The sequence below is a fragment of the Trachemys scripta genome, chromosome 2 (genome assembly GCF_013100865.1).
Source record: "Trachemys scripta elegans isolate TJP31775 chromosome 2, CAS_Tse_1.0, whole genome shotgun sequence".
In the NCBI taxonomy this organism is placed as follows: Eukaryota; Metazoa; Chordata; order Testudines; family Emydidae; genus Trachemys; species Trachemys scripta.
In genome coordinates, this window is record NC_048299.1 from 2,150,972 (window position 1) to 2,171,072 (window position 20,101).

Genomic DNA, 20,101 nt, shown 5'->3' on the forward strand with positions numbered 1-20,101 from the left:
CCGTGATAAGGTCCTCTCATGGATCAGTAACTGGTTAAAAGTCAGGAAGCAAAGGATAGCAATAAATGCTCAGTTTTCACAATCAAGAGAGGAAACTGTCCTGGGACTATTGTTGTTCAATATATTCATAAATGAGCTGGAAAAAGAGGTAAACAATGAGGTGGCAAAATTTGCAGATGACACACAATTACTCAAGATAGTTAAGTCCAAAACCTGAGTTACAAAGAAATCTCATTAAACGGGGTGATTGGACAACAAAATGGCAGATGAAATTCATTGTTGATAAATGCAGAGTAATGTACATGGGAAAACATAATCCCAGCTATACATACAAAATGATGGGTTCTAAATTAGCTGTTACTACTCAAGAACAAGATCTTGGGGTCATTGGGCTCAATGTGTGGTGGCAGTCAAAACAAGCTGACAATGTTGGGAGCCATTAGGAAAGGGGTAGATGGTAAAACAGAAAATATCATAATGCCACTATATAAATCCATGGTACGCCCACTCCTTGAATACCAAGTGCAGTTCTGGTCACCCCGTCTCAAAAAAAAATATTAGAATTGAAAAGGTGCAGAGAAGGGCAACAAAAATGATTAAGGGTATGGAACAGCTTCCATATAAGGAGAGATTTAAAAATCTGGGACTTCTCAGCTTGGAAAAAGGCGTCTAAGCGGGATATGGTAGAGGTCTATAAATTCATGAATGGTGTGGAGAAGATGAATAAGGAAGTGTTATTTATTCCTTCACTTAAACAAGAACCATGGGTCACTTGATGAAAATAATAGGCAGCAGGTTTAAAACAAACGTAAGAAAGTACTGCTTCACACAGTGCAGAGTGAATCTGTGGAACTCATTGTCAGGGGATGTTGTGAAGGCCAAAACTATTAGTCCGGATAGTCAGGGATGCAACCCTATGCTCTGGATGTCCTTAGCCTTTGATTGCCATAAGTGGGGAGTGGATGGCGGGATGGATCACTCGATAATTGCCTGTTCTGTTGATTCCCTCTGAAGCCCCTGGCAATGGCCATGGTTGGAAGACAGGATTTTGGCTAAATGGACCATTGGTCTAACCCAATATGGCGATTCTTATGTTAAATTGTTCCAGTGGTTAGTTACCCTCACTGTTAAAAATTTGTGCCTTATTGCTAATCTCAGTTTCTCGCTTGAGCTGTCATTGGATCATGTTATATCTTTGTCTGTTAGATTGAAGAGCCCATTATCAAATATTTGTTCCCCAGGTAGGTACTTATAAACTGTGATCAAGTCACCCTTTAGTTGTCATTTTGATAAATTAAATAGATTTAGCTGCTTGAGTCGTCACTATGAGGCATATTTTCCAATTCTTTAGTTATTCTTTTTGCTCTTCTCTGAACCCTTTCCAGTTTATCAGCATCCTTCTTGAATTGTGGACACCAGAACTGGACACACTATTCCAATAGCAGTCGCATCAGTGCCAAATATAGAGGTAAAATAGCCTCTCTGCTTTTACTCAGTAGTTCCATGTTTATACTTCCAACGATCTCATTAGTCCATTTGTCCACAGCATTGCATAGGGAGCTCATGTTCAGCTGATCCACCGTGATGCCCAGGTCTTTTTCAGAATTAGTTTTTCCTAGGGTAGAGTCCCCCATCTTTTAAGTATGGCCAACGTTCTTTGTTCCTAAATGTATGATTTTACCTTTGGCCATATTGGAAAGCATATTGTTGGCTTGTGCCTAGCTTACCAAGTGATCCAGCTCGATCTGTATTAGTGACCTGCCCTCTTCCTTATTTAGCACTCCTCCAATCTTTGAGTCATCTGTAAACTTTATCAGTGATTTTATTTTCTTCCAGACATTGATAAAAAGGTTGAATAGTGTAGGGCCAAGAATTGATCCCTGCAGGGCCCCACTAGAAACTCATCTGTTTGATGACAATTCCCCATTTACAATTACGATTTGAGACCTATCAGTCAGCTAGTTTTTACTCCAATTAATGTGTGGCATGTTGATTTTGTTTTGTTTCACTTTTTGTAATCAAAATGTCATACAGTACAAAGTCAAATACCTTAATGAAGTCTAAATATATTACATTGACACTATTGCCTTTATTAGCCAAATTGTTAATCTCATCAAAAAATATATCAAGTTAGTTTGACAGGATCTGTTTTCTATAAACCCACATTGATTGCCACTAATTATTAATATCCTAATTTCTTTATTAATCATATGCCATATCAGCTGTTCCATCATTTTGCCTGGGATCAGTGTCAGGTTGACAGGCTTATGATTACCCAAGTCATTCTGTTGACCCTTTTTAAATATTGGCTGAACATTAATTTTCTTCCAGTTCTCTGCAACTTCCCTGGTGTTCCAATACTTACTGAAAATCAACATTAATGGTTCAGAGAGCTCTTAGTCCAGCTCTTTCAAAACACTTAGATGCAAGTTATTTGGACTGGCTGACTTTTTTGAATGCTTGCTCATGTTGAACCATTGTCTAGTCCCAGATGCCAGTCTCCACCGGGGTGGGAATCACTCCCTGTCCTGGCACCGGTCTCCATCTCCCCGGTACCGCTCGTTGGGCAGGCACTGTTCCTCACCTCGCTGGTCACCGACCAGGGTCAGTCAGCAAACTCAGGCCTCAACAGCTCTGCCCTGGTCACCGGAAGGGCAATGGTCTAAGTAGGACCAGGAGTCAGCCCCTCGCCAAGGAGGGGGATTCGCCGCCAACCCGCGAAACCAGCACAGCACCTGCAGCAACCGCATGGTAGCAGGGACATAGGCCCCCTCAATCACTGTACTGGAACCTGTGGGGCATGCCCATAATGCTGGTCCCATATTCCCACCAGTCCTCCTTGGCCGCCTCGAACAAACCACCCCTGGCACCCAGAGTTGGAACATGGTACCAAATCCAATGCGGGAGCAGCACATTGGCCTCCAATAACTAAGGAGTTGTCCCCAGAGAAGGAAGGGGAACCTTGAGCACCTCAACCCGCATGTCAGGGACCCTGTTCTGCCATGGGACCTGAATCTTGTGCAGTTGCTGCTCATAGTTGCTGCCCCTTCGAGCCTCTGACTTCTTGCTCTCTCCTCCTGTCCTGGAAAGTCGCATTCCTAGTTGTAATAAAATATGCCCGCTGGGTCTCTGAGATTAGGGCACTTACCTCAGAACCACCCTATACGGACTTCTACAAAGACAAGGTCCTGCTGTGGCTGCACCCAGCTTTCCTGCCCAAGATGGTCTCGCAGTTTCATATAGGCCAGGACATTTACTTATCTGTCCTTTTTCTAAAGCTGCATGAGGAGGAGGAGGAGGAGGAGCATAGATTGATTTCCCTAGATGTCAGGAGGGCGCTGGCCTTCTACATTGAAAGGACCAAGCCATTCTGCAAGTCTACGCAATTGTTCATCGCAGTGGCCAACAAGATGAAAGGTCATCCAGTGTCCTCTCAAAGAATTTCTTCTTGGATTACTGCCTGCATTCGCTACTGCTATGATCAGGCGAAGATGCCACCACCAGCGATTGTAACCGCCCACTCGATCAGGGTGCAAGCCTCTTCGGCAGCTTTCCTAGCCCAAGCACCTCTCCGGGACATCGTAGGGAGGCCACATGGTCATCCGTCCACACGTTCACGTCCCATAACGCACTTATCCAGCAGGCCCGGGACAATGTTGGCTTCAGTAGAACAGTACTGCAAACCGCTAGACTGAACTCCAAGCCCACCTCCGAGGATATTGCTTGTTAGTCATCTAGAATGGAATTGGCGTGAGCAAACGCACGAAGAAAAAATGGTTACCTACCTTTCGTAACTGTTCTTTGAGATGTATTGCTCATGTCCATTCCATTACCTGCCCTACTACCCCTCTGTCGGAGTTGCCAGCAAGAAGGAACCAAAAGGGTGTAGGGTCGGCAGCGCCTAATACACCCACACATGTGTGGCACTGAAAGGGACACTACAGCCAACCCTACTGCAACTGTGCAGGCTAAGGCAAAAATCTCTGACAACTGTGCACGTAGGCATGTGCACACCTAGAATAGACTGAACATGAGCAACACGTCTCAAAGAACAATAGTTACGAAAGATAGGTAACCATTTTGGGGGGGAGTTTTTGTTATTGAGCAATGAGTTATAACAATAGCAAGTATGTGTGGTCAATTAAAGTGCTTCTGTCTTTTTATATTTTAAACTTGAAATACTCAAGCAGCGCTTGAGGGCTGTCTCATTTAGATGTCATGTATTTAAATCATTAATCATCCTTAGACACACATCTGATTATCCACAATAGTAAAGGTAAAGCTTGAGGGAGATATTTGAGGCATGTTGGTTTTGTCTGTAATCTGTTTTTGCACTCTTAAATTTCGAATGTAGATTCAGTTTTTCATAAAAGAGCAATGCTGTAAGCTGGTTGTAAAGGAAAACTGGGGTTTCTTTTATATAACCTTTCAACAAACTTTATACACTGATAGTGAGGCGTAGCTACTTAAGGCTGTGTAGACGCTCTCCCTGGTTGAAATGGAACTGCTACAATGGGCAAAATTGTAATTTTACTTGTTTGCTGTTGAATGTTGTAATGGGATCCATTTTTAACTAGTTACATAACCTCCAGTTCACTTGAGCAAAGATCTCTAGAATGGCAGAGGTATATCTGTAATTTCCTCAGTCTTCCTGAGTGTGTCTCTGTGTAGTAGCCTCACATTCACCACAATAGTAAAGACTTTTTAGATCACACGTAACTGAGCCACCATAAATCTTTTGCCCTTTGATCCCTTGTTAGCCCCTCACTCTTCCATTTTAAAACCTCTACTCCAGTTGCTCACAGATTCAGACGGTTTTAAGGCATAATCAAATTGTCTAGGGCAGGGGTCGGCAACTTGCGGCACGCAAGCTGATTTTTAGTGGCACTCTGCTGCCAGCCGGGGTCCTGGCCACCGGCCCCCGTTCAGCCAGCTACTGGCCTGGATGGACGGCAGCGGGCTGAGCAGGGCCGGCGGCTGGGAACCCAGCTGGCAGACAGAAGCCCAGACCGGCAGCGGGCTGAGCCGCTCAGCCCGCTGCCAGTCTGGGCTTCCATCTGCCACCTGCGCTGCCAGTCTGGGGTCCCGTCCACCGGCCCCTCCCAGCCGGGGTCCTGGCCACCAGCCCCACTCAGCCCGCTGCCAGTCTGAGGTTCCATCCGCCGGCCCCTGTAAATGTAAAATGTATTACTGGCACGCAAAACCTTAAATTAATGAAGACTTGGCACACCACTTCTCAAAGGTTGCCGACCCCTGGTCTAGAGGGAGTGAGCTTGTACAGTATTCATTTATATATAAGCTTAACATCTATCTACTTTGACTAAAGACTTCAGAAATACTAGGAGGACTATCATTGTGAAGATAAAGGACTGAAAATGAAAAGAAAATAAATATTTGGTTAAAGTGAACAAATGGAAAATCTAGGACACAATTCATTCTTGGTTATTCAATCCCTTAAAGCACTGAACTATCTATTGTGTAAAGGTGGTGTGTGCGGGAGGGCTCTAACTTGTGTGTTTTTTATCCTCAGCACCTAGCAGCAGTGGAAGAGCGAAAGATCAAGTCCTTGGTAGCCCTCTTGGTGGAAACACAAATGAAGAAACTGGAGATCAAACTTCGTCATTTTGAAGAGCTGGAAACAATCATGGACAGAGAGAAAGAGGCAGTAAGTGCAGGAGACTAATTCTCTATGATATCCTAGAGCAAGCCAATGGCTAGAGAGGTCTCTGCATGTCAGTATAGCTGGTATATTAGCAATTTCATCTGTTCCTAACCCTTTAGATATACAGCTCTCGTTAGCTCACCTGGGGTATATCTACACTGCAATTAAAAACCCACGACTGGCCCATGCCAGCTGGCTCACGCTCAGGGGCTTTTTAACTTTGGTGTGGATGTTCGTGCTTGGGCTGGAGCCCAGCTCTAGGACCCTATCAGGTTGAAAGGTCCCAGAGCTTGGAGACAGCCCGAATGTCTAAACTGCAATTAAACAGCCCTTTAGCGCCAACAGAATCAGCTGGCACTGGCCAGCCAGTGCTGTCTAACTGACATACTCTCAGAGTTACTCACATTAAGCTGTTTAATTCATCTCTCTGATGTGTCTACCCAGGATCTCTTCTGTAGTGTAAAAGAGTGAGTTAGGACTATCTATTATGCATTGGCCCCTAATTTACCTCTTGCCCCCACCCTGTATTCATTTTGGGATGAAGATTTACAGAACCTGTGCAGCGATTACATCTGATGAGTAGGGGGAGAGGAGCAATTTGTAATTCAATGATGGCTATTCTTTACTCCACAGGGAATGGGGTGGGGAGATGCTTTTCATACATCACTGGGATATAGTCTCTAGGACACCAACCCTCTGCCTTTCCTGTCCTACCTTGGTTTTAGATCAAACACCTAGTTTGGATTTTCAATCTGCTTCTCCAATTCTTTTGTGGGAGTTGCTCTTCCAGCTCCCCTGAGATTCTCACCGGCTGTGTGCTTTTAGTCCGTGTTCTACTCAACCTGAGTAGCAGAGTGGGTGCACTCCTGTGGGCAGCATTCAGCTCCTTGATCTGCACAGTGCACTTTACACTGCAGAGGAACTCCCTGAGTAGGTAACAGATCTCTGAGCTGGAGAAAGAACGGGCAGCTCTACAAGAGGGGAGAGCAAAGAGGAGGATGCAGTCATAGGCACAGAGAGGAATGATGAGAAATAATAGGAAAATGGCAGGTCAAAAGGGACAGAAAAAGAAAGCTAAGAAAATGGGAAAGAGGAGAGGGGGGCCAGGAAGACAATACTCTGGGAACATGCTCAGATTGGCATGGAAGGCAATGAGTAGAGACAATGGAGGGAAAAGGAGAGGAGATGAGCAGCAGGATAAGGTGATTACTGATCAAAGAATCAGCATTCTGTCTTGGGAAGACACTTAGCATAATAGTAGGGGCTAGGCCACAGGTTTAGTTTAATTTCTGATCATTTGAAACATGGCAGTCCTAATACAAATTAATAGTAACAAATTTAATGATTTTGTGGTGGCTTCTTGAGTCCCTTGTTTTAACACTCAGTAATTTCTTTGCTGTGCACAATTAGAATAAGAAATACCAGGGGAAGAGAGAGTGTCTTTGCAGGATATGCAGCATTCACTGAATCAGCCTCTGATATATTGATCAGCTGTTTCTTTGAACGAGACATGGTATCCTTTTCACTACTTCAGCGGTGAGCTCAAAGTTAAATTTTTCATCACGTTTTTTGCATATCCTGGTGGAGTAGTTTGTTTCTTCTCTTTGTGGGCAGCGTGATGGTAGAAGTAGATCAGGTTATGTGATATTTACCTGTAATTCCTGGGTTTTCCATACCCGCCTTTGTGACAGATATTGCAACGGTAGGCAATATTTTTGGGGACTGTATTGTATTAAATCTACAAATGGTTTCTGTATGATTGTGTTCTACTCCATGGGGGAGGGTTACCACAGCTGCTATTGGAACTAAAACCAGTGGGATGTGATTAAGGTGAATCACTGAAACTAAATAACTCTAGAGAAGTACATACCGTGCAGTGGTTTGCACAGACTCCCTCATTCAAGCTGGATTTTCCAGAAACTAGGAAACAAAGACAGGCCTTTTGGTTAAAAATATATATAAATATAAATAAAAGCTTTCAGGGCTTTCTTTCTGATCCACCAAACTGTCAGGACTTTCTGTCCAAGGCGGGGCCCCAACCTTTGCAGAAGATTTGGAGAAAGAATAAGTGTGCTTGCGTAGACAGAGCAGCATGGTAACTTGTAACTGCTGGGAACACCCTGTTCATGGTCCTTGGAGAGCATCGCACAGGGGCTGGCCTTTAGGCAGACTGGTTTGCTGAGGATATCAGTGTAAGGCAGGGAACTGTGCAGCCTTAAAATCTTCAGTCAGAAGGCAGTGGTCCCTGCCCAGATATATGTGACAGCTGGAGACCTTATTGGACACCCTTGGAGTGGACTGCTGGGGTGGGGGGAAAGATATGGATGCAATTCCTGTGACATTCTGGCAGTCCTCACATGTGAATTTAATGGAATTTACATCCACATCTTAGCATTAGTCAGACTGATAGAGTTTGACAAACTGTGGTCTTTTATCAGAATAGAATGTCAACAAGAGTTCTTCTTTGCCTCGTATCCTCAGCTGTGTCACTGTGCATGTCTGCCTCTGACACTGATTGGCAACTAAAGAAATGGCCGTAACTAAGTTGAAAAGGTTCTCTGTAGATTTTCTTATCTTTAGGGGAAAAACTCCATTACAGTGACAGCCTTTCTTTCTTTTTTTTCTTCTTTTTGAGGCAGCCTGACATTTTCTTTTTTAATATTCTATGTATGAGTTCCCCCCTGGCTCCTGGTGGCCAAAATTCAGCTTTATTCCACTGACACGCTGGATATTTAGTGGAGTAATTAAATTTAACCAAAACAGAAGTTCCTCGGTATTGTGGCAGGTTCCATACCCACATGTCCATACAGCTCCACTTGAGCTGTCTCAGCCCTCTATTATAGTAAAGGTCACCTGCTTGTAATTGTTAAAAGAAATCTGCAAGTGGGGCTGGGGGGCGGTAGGAGGGAGGAGGTTTTATGCATAACCCATTTTGTTCTATTTGTAATCTGAAGCTATTTCAGTGCTGTCAGCGCTGATTATGTGTAACTGGAGATTCTATTGATAGCAGCATTGTTGAGCCAGAAGGTGCGGTAACATATGAATGATCGCACTCTTTTTACTGTCATGGAAAGGCAGTGTGGGAGGTAGAATGATGAACCAGTGATGGCTGCTGTAGTGTGCACATGTTAGATATTTATAAGTCATTTCTAATTGTGCATCATTTTGAGGCAGCTTGAAAACATTGTGCCTCTACCTTTTCCTGTTGTAGATGTTTACAGCAAATGTACTGAAGAGCCTTTTGTGACTGCTGGACATAGCATTTCTTTCCATTTCCTGTCACCTCCATGAGTCAAGTTGTTCATGCACTGGTTTGTGATGTGGACAGATGTGCACGGTGATCCAGGCTGAGACAATCTAATTTAGCTCCTGTATGATTTGCCATTGTCAGGTTATCACCTGGCTCTGAGAACTGAAAGTTAAATGCATGTGTACTGATGTACTGATCTGCCTCGACGGAAAACCGATGTGTATTGATGACAAACCCTCCTGAAGCCTAATTCTATTGACATAAAAATATGTTACGTATCTTTTTTAATCCGTTTTTTTTGTTGTTGTTGTTGGGTTTTTTTTGCACTTCTCATGGAGTGTGGCTCAGCAGTTTCCGAGCTAGCATGTGGAACCTGCTATGTTGGGCTGTGAATCAATTTTAGGCCTGACTTGCATCACAGCTCATGTATGTTTCACATGAGCCTTCAACTTTCATGAGTCTCTTTTGTGGGACTGTCTGTTCTTGTCCCCCTATCCTTTTTGCCATGCCAGTGGGGAAAATGTGTTGAAGAAAAGCTTTCAAAAGCATTTAGATCTGATGCATATTGCTAGACGTTTGTTTGCATTGTGAGGAAGTTTGTAATAACATTCTACCGGATTGCCCTCTTTACATGTATTTCAACAAGAGAAGGTGGCCTGCAGATGGAGAATCAGGAATGTGTTAGAATATAAAAGTAGGCTGCAGTGGTATCTCTTTATTAAGCCTTGCTCTCAGGGCCTTTAAAGCAATTTTGCTGTGAACTGCCTGCCACCTATTGTTTCTGTTTTCACACATGAACCATTACACCATTGGAGTTTTTGTCTTTTCATTGTATCAGGTTCCTCCTGGTAAAGTGTCAAATTGGTCAAGGACAAAGAAATCGTGACAGCATGAATAAACACATTGTGGTCATTACATGTTGAAAACAGCCCCCCACAAGAGCTATGCATTATTCATTGGCTCTGGTCGCCATCTGGTTCTGTTGGTGAATGCTCTGTGGCCAAATGTTTTTTCACTCACACTTTGGTAGTGAACAGTCTGCTGCATAATGTTTTGTGGAGTGGAGTTCTTCTAGAAATCTTAAAGTATGGTTGCAATGAGCAAAGGACTCTGAATGCAGACAAACTGTTCTTTAGACCCCATAGTTTGTAGTATAGCTTTAAATGCTTCTATTCTTCTATTTGAACGGGCATTTAGCTTCTGGGGTGGAGAGGATGTTTTTGGTTTTATTGAAAAATCACAACATCTCTCTTTTGTTTCATTCTTCTTGGGGAAGGGAAAGAAGAGTTTAGTTTGTATCTAGACATGGCAGTTCATCTTCACAAAGCGTAACTCAGCTCTGTTGAGATTGCAAAGAAACTGGGAAAGGAATTTGAGCAGTGTGTCTCAGAGGCTGGTATTTGGTCTCTGATCAGTTTCCGGGCTAGCAAGGTGGATGTGTTTTACAATAACGTTGTCAAGCTGATAAACTTCATAGGTTACTTTCCAGAATCCCATTTCCCCACATTTTTGCTTTTCTTTCATGACTAACTGAACAGAAGGGGGTTTGGATGGATCTGGTGAAAGCTATGTTGCTGTATACATCAACTAGATTAAAACATTTAGCGGTACAAGGACACACTTATCTGTTACACTTTGCTGGGCTTAGAGTTAGCTAAGATTTACATATGAGCTTTTCTAACCATAATGAGAAGATCAGCATAGTAACAGCCCCATAGTAAGAAGTGTCTTCTGCAGATGGCTTATTTATTCAGCATCTAGGTTACTTGTTACAAAGCTTTGTACTGAAAGCACAATAACAACATGTTTTTTAAAAGTTCAAGGAAAAGGCAGTTGGTCCAAACATGAAACCGTATTAGCCTCAGCAATCCAAATCAATGGTTAAGGGGTGCCTTGAGGCATAGATTTCACTCTGGAAATCTAGGCATAGAATTAGGACCCCGTATGAACTTTGTGAGCACATGTTGTTGGGGCAGAATTTGGTGGTGAAGTCTTTCCACAGAAAACTCCTCTGGTTGTATCCAGTTCCTTCTTAGGGATTGTCTTTCCCACAGTGCAACATGGAGAGGAAACTGGATCAGAGGAGAGAGTGATGGCGTGCAGAATTGAGAGGAGGTGAACATTTGCAGTCTATCTTGGATTAAATTGTAGTTGTAGTGCCATGGTATTCCCTGGAATGGAAACACCATGGTAGAGTTAACTAACTGCTGTGGTAGTAACGGACAATATCCCTCTTTAATGGCACGTATTGTCACCCTGACTGCAAAATAATGGTGAGCTGAGCAGGTAAGTTGCCAATTGGTAATAAGAATGTCTGTCATTGTGGGGAGCACTTCTTACATCTTTTCATATTTCTAAATTGAATGTTTTTTCTCTTGCCTGCAGTTAGAACAGCAGAGGCAGCAGTTGCTGACGGAACGACAGAACTTCCACATGGAGCAGTTGAAATATGCAGAATTAAGGGCCCGCCAGCAAATGGAGCAGCAGCACAGTCAGAACACACAACAATCGCACCAGCATTCCAGTGGGCCTGGCATGAACCCACTTGGGGCACCGGGTCATCCAGGCATGCTGCCTCATCAGCAGCCCCCTCCATACCCTATGATGCACCACCAGATGCCCCCCCCTCATCCACCACAGCCAGGTAAGAGTTTGTAAGAGAAGATCATCATGATTGATTAAAGCCCGAGGAAGAAGTGATGACAGATGAAACTACACGCCTGCTTGTGTACTTATTTAATGTAGTGCGTGTGTTTCATATAAAGGGTGTCTCTTACTCTAAAAGAGAAATGCACTTTGAGGCCAGAATGGCTAACATTATTCACGTATGATGCAGTTTTGTGTGGTAACTTCTGTGACTTGGCATAACTGCAGGCTATATGAGCTAATACAGCTCATATGGGGGTCATACTGGAAAACATGCTAAATATGAGTCAACAGTGTCACACCGTTGCAAAAAAAGCAAACATCATTCTGTGATGTATTAGCAGGAGTGTTGTAAGCAAGACACAAGAAGTAATTCTGCTCTACTCTGTGCTGATTAGGCCTCAACTGGAGTATTCTGTTCTGGGCACCACATTTCAGGAAAGATGTGGACGAATTGGAGAAAGTCCAGAGAAGAGCAACAAAAATTATTAAAGATCTAGAAAATATGACCTATAAGGGAAGTTTGAAAAAACTGGGTTTGTTTAGTCTGGAGAAGAGAAGACTGAGAGGGGACATAAGTTTTCAAGGAGGAGGGAGAAAAATTGTTGTTCTTAACCTCTGAGGCTAGGGCAAGAACCAATGGGCTTAAATTGCAGCAAGGGCGGTTTAGGTTGGACATTAGGAAAAGTTTCCTGTCAGGGTGGTTAAGCGTTGGAATAAATTGACTAGGAAGGTTGTGGAATCTCCGCCACTGGAGATTTTTAAGAGCAGGTTGGACAAACACCTGTTAGGCATGGTCTAGATAATACTTAGACTTGCCATGAGTGCAGGGGATTGGACTATTTGACCTCTTGAGGTCGCTTCCCGTTCTACGATTCAATGATAGCGAGACACTGAAGGTCTTTGGGTTCGGAAGGTGGTGACTTGGTCAGAGCATCTGGAAGATTATTTTCGCTTCTGGATTTTGGACTGAAGAGTGGAGAAGTATATATCAGGAAGGATTAACAGATGGAGTGATGATAGGGAAGGTTGTAGTAGCTCAAATATGAGAGTTATGATATGGGACTATGAAGGAAAGAACAGATTTTAAGAAATGTTTTAGAGTGAAATGACAAGATTTGGGGAGAGCCTGTATGTGAGGAGAGAAGGACATAAGAATCCACGATAACCCATAGTTGTGAGCTTCAGAAACAGGAGGATAATGGAGACAAATTGTAGTACTATGATAAATCATGGATTTATTCTGCTACTCTTCCCCTGTTACAATTAGAATAAATGGTCCATCGGATGAACAGAGTGATGCTCAAAGTGACCCACATGGTTTTCATTAAATTGAATTGAAACCACGTCATCTCCAGCATTAGTCTCTTCTTTTCCCAATCCCCTGAAAAAATGAGCTTCTTTAGAGGAACACAAGAGAAGGTCAAAGACCAGAGTGGATCTGTGGTTTCGTAAAGGGAAAACTCCAGCTAGTTAAATAATTGGATTCATCTTAGTTACCTTATAAAAAGGTGTTACTGTATTCTTCAGTAATAGTCCAAAATATGGCATTTTACAGTAGTGATACTGTAATGTTTGGAACAAGTACCACAAGATTAGGTTCAAGAGATTTTTTTTTTTTTTTTTTTTTTTTAATAGCCAAACACAAATCCTTCAAATTTTGGAAATGTGGTGCTAGTAAAGCCAATAAACAGTATAAATTACAGCAGGCAACAAGTAACAGGGAAATTAGGAAAGATGTGGACAAATTGGAAAGTGTCCAGAGGAGAGCAACAAAAATGATAAAAGGTTTAGAAAACCTGACCTATGAGTAATGGTTAACAAAACTGTGTGTGTTTAGTCTTGACAAAAGAAGATTGACGGTGGACCAGATAAGTCCAATATGTTAAGGGCTGTTATAAAGAGGACTGTGATGAGTTGTTCTCCATGTCCTCTAAAGGTAGGACAAAAAGTAATGGGCTTAATCTGCAGCAAGGGAGCTTTAGGGTAGATATTTGGAAAAACTTTCTAACTATAAGGATCATTAAGCCCTAGAATAGGCTTCCAAGGGAGGTCATGGAGTCCCATCATTAGAAGCTTTTAAAAACAAGTTGGACAAACATCTGTCAAGAATAGTCTAGGTTTACTTGGTTCTACCACATCACAGGGCTCTGGAGTTTGACTTCTCGAGGTCCCTTCCAGCCCTACATTTCTGATTCTCAAGTGTGTTTCTAACAGCATTTCCTTATGGGCCTAACACATCTCCATATGCACCGTCTGGGTACCTGAGACAGGAGAGATGGACAAAACTGAGGGGAGAATCACTTTTGGTTAGGAATATTAGTGTGGGGGGGTCATGTGATCTAGTGTGCTTGACAGCATAGCCTATAATTAAAAAACATTATAAATATCGCTAATCATTTTAATCATTGAATATTTTTACTGATTGTGTATTTCTCTTTATTCAAATTCTTAGATAAAGTTTATAGTTATTTTTAATTTGTTTGCTTATGTGAGTTTGAATTATTTGAGAGGCCAAGTGTGGTGGTCACTGCCTTGGTGCGGTTAACCCCTTGTCTCACTGCTGGCACCACCAAGTAGCTTTATTCTTAGCACACCAGGAGGAGGAGTCAGGCACCTACCAGTTGGGCACTATGAAATGAGCAAAGATGAAAAATTTTGGAACTGTTCAAAGACTGTGAGGCACCCCTCTTCTGTTCGCACATCATACAGGTGCTAAGTCAGCACCGAAACGGGAAGTGTGTGTGTGGGGGGTTATATGTATATATAGATATTGTGCTAAAAATGTCCTGGACTTTCTTACCCCTGGACCAACGCTTTTCTGATAACAATGATGAGATACTCTGAGATTGAGGTGTCAGAAGAGGAGGTGCAGAAGCAAATTGATAAATAAAAATGTAATAAATCACCAGGCTGAGATGGTCCATTGAAGAGTTCTTAAGGAGCTTAGGTATGAAGTAACTGAGCTGCTAACAAAATATGAAACATTTCATTGAAACCAGCTGCTGTTCCAGAGGATTGAAGGGTAGCAAATGTTGTAACTATATTTTTAAAAAGTTTCTAGGGGTGATCCTGGGGAATTAAAAGCCTTTAAGCCTTACATCTTTATCTGGCAGTTCAGTTCAAATGATAATTAAAAAACTATTAAAAAACACTTGGAAGCTCATGATATGAAAAGGTCTAACCAGCAAAGTTTCAGCAAAGGAAAATAGCATTTCACTAATCATATCAGTAGAGTAGTGGATGAAGAACCACCGTCTGGCAAAATGTATTTGAACTTTTAAAAGACCTCTGACAAGGTCCTACAAGAGGCTACTAAAGAACCTAAGGAGAGTCGTGGGGTGAGAGGCAAAGTATTGTCATGAATCAAAAAGTAGTGGCTAGGAGATAGAAAGCAAAGAGGATTAAATGGTCAGTTTTCATCATGGTAAAAGGTTGTTAGTAGGGGCTGCAAAGTTGTGTAGTAGGTCCCATATTTTAACATATTTAATGGTATGGAAAGAGGGTTGTGGACAGTGACTTGGCAAATTTTGCAGATGGCAACATTTATTTAGGTCAGATGGGACCAGAGAGGACTGCGATAACTGCAGAGAGTCCTAAATCAGCTAGATCAATCAGAAATTCAAGGTTGACAAATGCAAAGGAATGCATTGGAGGAAAAAATTAAACTACACATACATCGTACAGAATTCTAAACTAACTGTATCAAATCACAAACGGGACCTGGGTGTCCCAGTAGACAGTTGAATGAAGACCTCTTCTCACCTTGCAGCCATGATCAAAATAGCTACCAAGATGTCAAGTTGCATAAGGAATGTGATGGTGAATAATGTGAAGAATATTATAATACATTTATATAAATCTGTGGTGTGGCCTCATCTGGAATTCCGTGTTCAGTATTGGCCATTCAGTGTTAAAAAGAATATTGCACAACTGGAGGGGGTTCAGAGAAGAACAGCAAAAATTATCAAGGACCTGAAAAAAAAACTCTTTGCTGAATCAAGGTCGGGAAGATGAGGATTGTTACATTAGAAAAAGATCCGAGTAAGAGGGGACATGTTGGAAGTATATACAATGATGTTCTAGAGATAATGGACTGGGAACTTCTGTTTCTCTGTCTTATAACACAAGAACAGAGGGGCATTCAACAAAATTAAAACATGGCAAATTCAAAACAGATGAAAGGAAATATTTTTGTCACACAACGTGTAATTAGATGGTGGAACTCATTGCTACAAAATGTCATTGAGGCCACAAACTTCACAAGATTCAAAAAGGTATTGTACATTCTATATGGATATCAAGAATATCCAGAGTTGTTAGAACAAGTTTTGGAAGGGGTATTAAACCAGAGTTTCGGGGTTTAAGACAATCTACAACTATTAGAGATCAGGATAAGACCCAATATCTGATGATCCCACATCTGCCTTTTGTGTGAGGTTCTTACATCTTCCTGTGAAGTATCTGTTATTGATCACTGTAAGACCGAATTAGGTGGATCTTGCATCTGCTTCAGTATGGCAATTCCTGTACTCCAGTTTTCTTAAAGGTAAGAATCCTCAGCCCTTTCAAGAGATTTGTTTGCTTAAGAACTCAAGGGTAAAATCGACCTCTCTCCCTCTTTCGCCTTCCCCCTGTAGTGTCCTTGTAGAAAGGGGAATTGCTTTAAATGCCTTCAAAATCACAGGTGGAAATCCAGAAGTTTTGTTATGATATCCTCCTAGGAAGACTAGGAGAGTCTCCATCATTTTAAGTAGCAAAAAAACCTCTCCAGCTACAAACTGAGAGATGACTTTGGGTAACTTTTTTTTACCTCGTGAAGGGAAAATGGGATAAATCTCTGGTTTCAAGAGTGCATCAGAACTAGAACTTTGATCCTTGGAGCCAGTCTTAAGCACACCCAACAAGTTGCGCGCCCCCCCCCCACCCCCAGTCCTCTGAATCAGTGACTCACAAGTTGACCTGAGTGGAACAGGCATAGAAGACAACTTGCTTCTTAATTTCTCTTCCCCTCGCTGCATCCTGGCACCTTGGGTCTCTAATGGAAGATCCCTCAATGACCGTTAATTCGACAAACACAGCATAAAGACGTATCCACCAGATGTCCACCCGAGACCTAGGATAACTAATCCACAAATATATCTGTCCAGATATCTACATCGATGCCTGTAACCATAGCACATGAGTATTTGTGGTAACCCTCATGGTAGTATGAGCCACAAGCACTTCCCTTCTCTGAGTCTTAGTTTCCCTTAAATATATATTAGCAGCTGGCATTCATCCATCTGAAAATGCCCCCTTTCAGACCGGGTTTAAAACTGACCACCCAAATACCTCTGCTCATTAAGTGTCCAGTGTATTATTTAAGAGTAAGGTTGTTAACCCTGCTGTCCTGGAAAAACTCCAGGTTGGGTAATAGCACTCTGCCCCCCTTCCTCCCCAAATTCCCTTTGCGGTTTTCGGTTGATACAGTATTCTTCACTCCATTGTTAGTAGTGTAGTCAGGATGATGGTGCTTTGTGTTAAGCACTGCGCACACAGGAAAATACATCCCCTGTCCAGAGGAGTTTACAGTCTAATTAGGTTAACTCCTGTGTTGCTTTCCACCCATGAGATTATTGCATTTTTGTGGTGGGTGGAGTGATATTTGCATGTAGTTTATAAAGTGCTTTAGAGCCCTTTGAGATGAGGGGCACGTCACTGAACAGAAAAACACAGTATACCCTGGAAGGGACTTTATGCTTATTGTTTTGGAACTAAGCCTCTCTGGATATGTCTACACTGCAGTTAGACACCCATTGCTGCCCAGGCCAGCTGGCTTGAGCTGAGGGGCGTTTTAATTGCAGTGCAGATTTTCTGGCTCAGGCTGCAGCCCGAGCTCTGGGACCTCTCACCTTGCAGGGTTATAGAGCCTGTTCTCCAGCCCAAGCCCAAATGTCTACCCTGCAGTTAAACAGCCTGTTAGCCTGAACCCTGTGAGCACAAGTCAGCTGGCACACGCCAGCCACAGGTTTTTAATTGCAGTGTATACATACCCTCTGTTTGCTCAGCCTACCTTTTTCCAGTGCAGCCACTAAATGCATGGCTAAAATCCAAATAGATAAGATTTTTCTAGAGCTCCTGGAGAGCTTGGTATAAAACCCCGAGCAGGCATTTAGATCAGAAGCTAATCTAATATCTTGAATGATATAGCTCAGTTGTGTCTCAGATGAGCTGCCATCAGGATGAATAGCTGAGTGTCAGCCTGGAGGGACCCTCTTTCTATGCCTGAGGCAAGGGACTTCCCCTCTAAATTTAATTATGGAACTCCTCATAAAGGAGGCCTAAACTTTTATATAAAGCCTTGGGATTTGTTCATTAACGTGGTCTCTGAGAAAAAGACAGCCACTGCATGTTAGATTATTTGCCTTAATTGGGAATCTCCAGCCTGTGTATCCCGTAGATCTTCTTGGCCCTATTTTACAGTGAACAGATCCTTCCATTAAATACCAACAATCCTAAAAGAGTGGGTGGGACCCAGTCTGTTTGTGAAATAAGACAGAAATCAGCCCAAATCTGGGAGCCCTTCCATTCGGGGATTGGTAGGAGTTGAAGATATTTTTCCCAAGAGGCATGACCTTATCTTGTAAGCAAATGGGTGTATTAGACTTTACTAGGGTAATTGAAACTGATGCCTCCTTCAGGAGCTTGATAGATATGAATGAAGGGAAGAGCCTTAACCTCCTTTCTCTAATGAGGGGATCAGCTGATCAACAGTGAACTTTCTGGGGATCAAAGAATTGTTCCAGGAAAAGATCTTCTGTCCCCTGTTGCATCTGAAGCTTCAGAATACCTTACGTTTTATCATAGCATAGGTAGATCATTGGGGGAGGAGGGATAGCTCAGTGGTTTGAACATTGGCCTGCTAAACCCGGGGTTGTGAGTTCAGTCCTTGAGGGGGCCATCTAGGGATCTCAGGCAAAACAAAAAAATCTGTCAGGGACAGTATTTGGTTTTGCTATGAAGGCAGACTGGATTCAATACCTTTAGTCCCTTCCAGTTCTATGAGATAGGTATATCTCCATATTATTATTACACCCTTGTGATGTAGATGCATATATCCCTATTTTATAGCTGAGGAAACTCAAGACACAGAAATTACTTACCTAAAACTCATGCAGCAAGTCAATTGCAAAGCCATTATTAAAAATAGGGCATTCTTGACATCCAATTCTGTGCTAAATCTACTAACACGTGTCTCTGGGATGGATCCAGTTAACACTTTTATGATAGGAGGATTCTTGGTCCAGGTAAAAATAGTTTCTGGTTCATGGGTATGAAGAAGGTAAAAACTTTGAGCTCATTTTGACATCACTTGGGGTTGTTTCACCTTTCCCCACATTATAAATTGATATCCTGGCCTTTTTTGATGTACCCTTTAGCTGTAGATTGAGACAGTCCATACTGGGAAGAGGAATTGAGTGATGTATGTATTTCACCTACATCTCCTTCCCCTGTCATGTATATATTTCCCTCCTTGGACACTCCTGTGACAGTAGTGAGATACAGAATCTTTTGTCTCTGGGTCCCCAGTTCATATTTCAGCCCAATCAGTAACAAAGTTTGTTACCAAATAATTGCTGTTTTGGTGGCCTCTCTGAAATAAGTTAATGATTTTAAAATAATTATTGGCTACCAATAATTATTTTAAAGCATCCACATCACAAATCTACTTCACCACAATAGATGCTGATTAGCACCCAGGTAAACAATCTTAGCAAAGGTGCTAAAGATTGTAGTGTCTCTGGAGATGGAATTCACCTGACACTTAGTGGAAGTCCCTCGTGGTCTGGGCTGAGGGTGCACTGGCAGGAGAGCAGTTTGAAGCATGTGCTGTTGCTGCCAGGGTTGTAGAAAAAGAATTTTGGTCTCCAGGACTGAGAGTCCAGCCCTTTTACCCAACACACCCCTTTAAAATGACTTTATAAAAAGAGCAAACCATTTCCTTGCCTGTTGTTTGTGTGGGGCTGTCCAGTAATGCTGGTAGCCTCCCCCACAGTGATCTGTCCAAGTGACAAGTACGGCAGTATAATGTTCATTCTACACAGTGCCCATTGGGTGGACTGTGACTTGTCTGGCAGATTTCTGCAAGTGGGTGACTCATTGTTTGCATTGGTGGAAATTTAACAGTGACAGAAACATCAGAAGTCACGCTGTCAAAACACATTTACACATGGAAGAAAAGAAGTGGGCCTGAATGGGAAAAAATACTCGTACGGCTATCCATTTGCAACTCCTCAGTTGACTGTATGATTGCCTGAGAAGTTTGTGTGCTTTAACTGTGTGGACTTCACTGTTTCCCAACAGGCTTCACTTTTGGCTGCTCTCTTTCTCTTAGTAATGAATAAAAAGTAGTAACTTACAATCCATTAGACCATGAACAAAATGATACTTGGAGTGCCCCTCAAGTGACTGGGGTAGGGGATGAAGAGATGATTCCAAGCAAGATGATTGAAGTCTGTAAAACATTTATTAAGAGAAGGAAAAAATAGCCCTGGCTTACA

At 42.4% G+C, this 20,101-nt stretch overlaps 1 protein-coding gene across 2 annotated transcripts in view; it reads left to right on the plus strand.

Moving 5' to 3' along the window:
• Positions 1-20,101, plus strand: part of SMARCC1 (SWI/SNF related, matrix associated, actin dependent regulator of chromatin subfamily c member 1) — a 157,394-nt gene that overhangs the window by 118,053 nt on the left and 19,240 nt on the right. For both annotated transcript variants that reach the window (XM_034759721.1, XM_034759722.1), the window contains 2 exons: positions 5,531-5,665; positions 11,298-11,556. In XM_034759721.1, the coding sequence (XP_034615612.1) occupies positions 5,531-5,665; positions 11,298-11,556 (394 nt within the window). The remainder of the gene's footprint in view (positions 1-5,530; positions 5,666-11,297; positions 11,557-20,101) is intronic.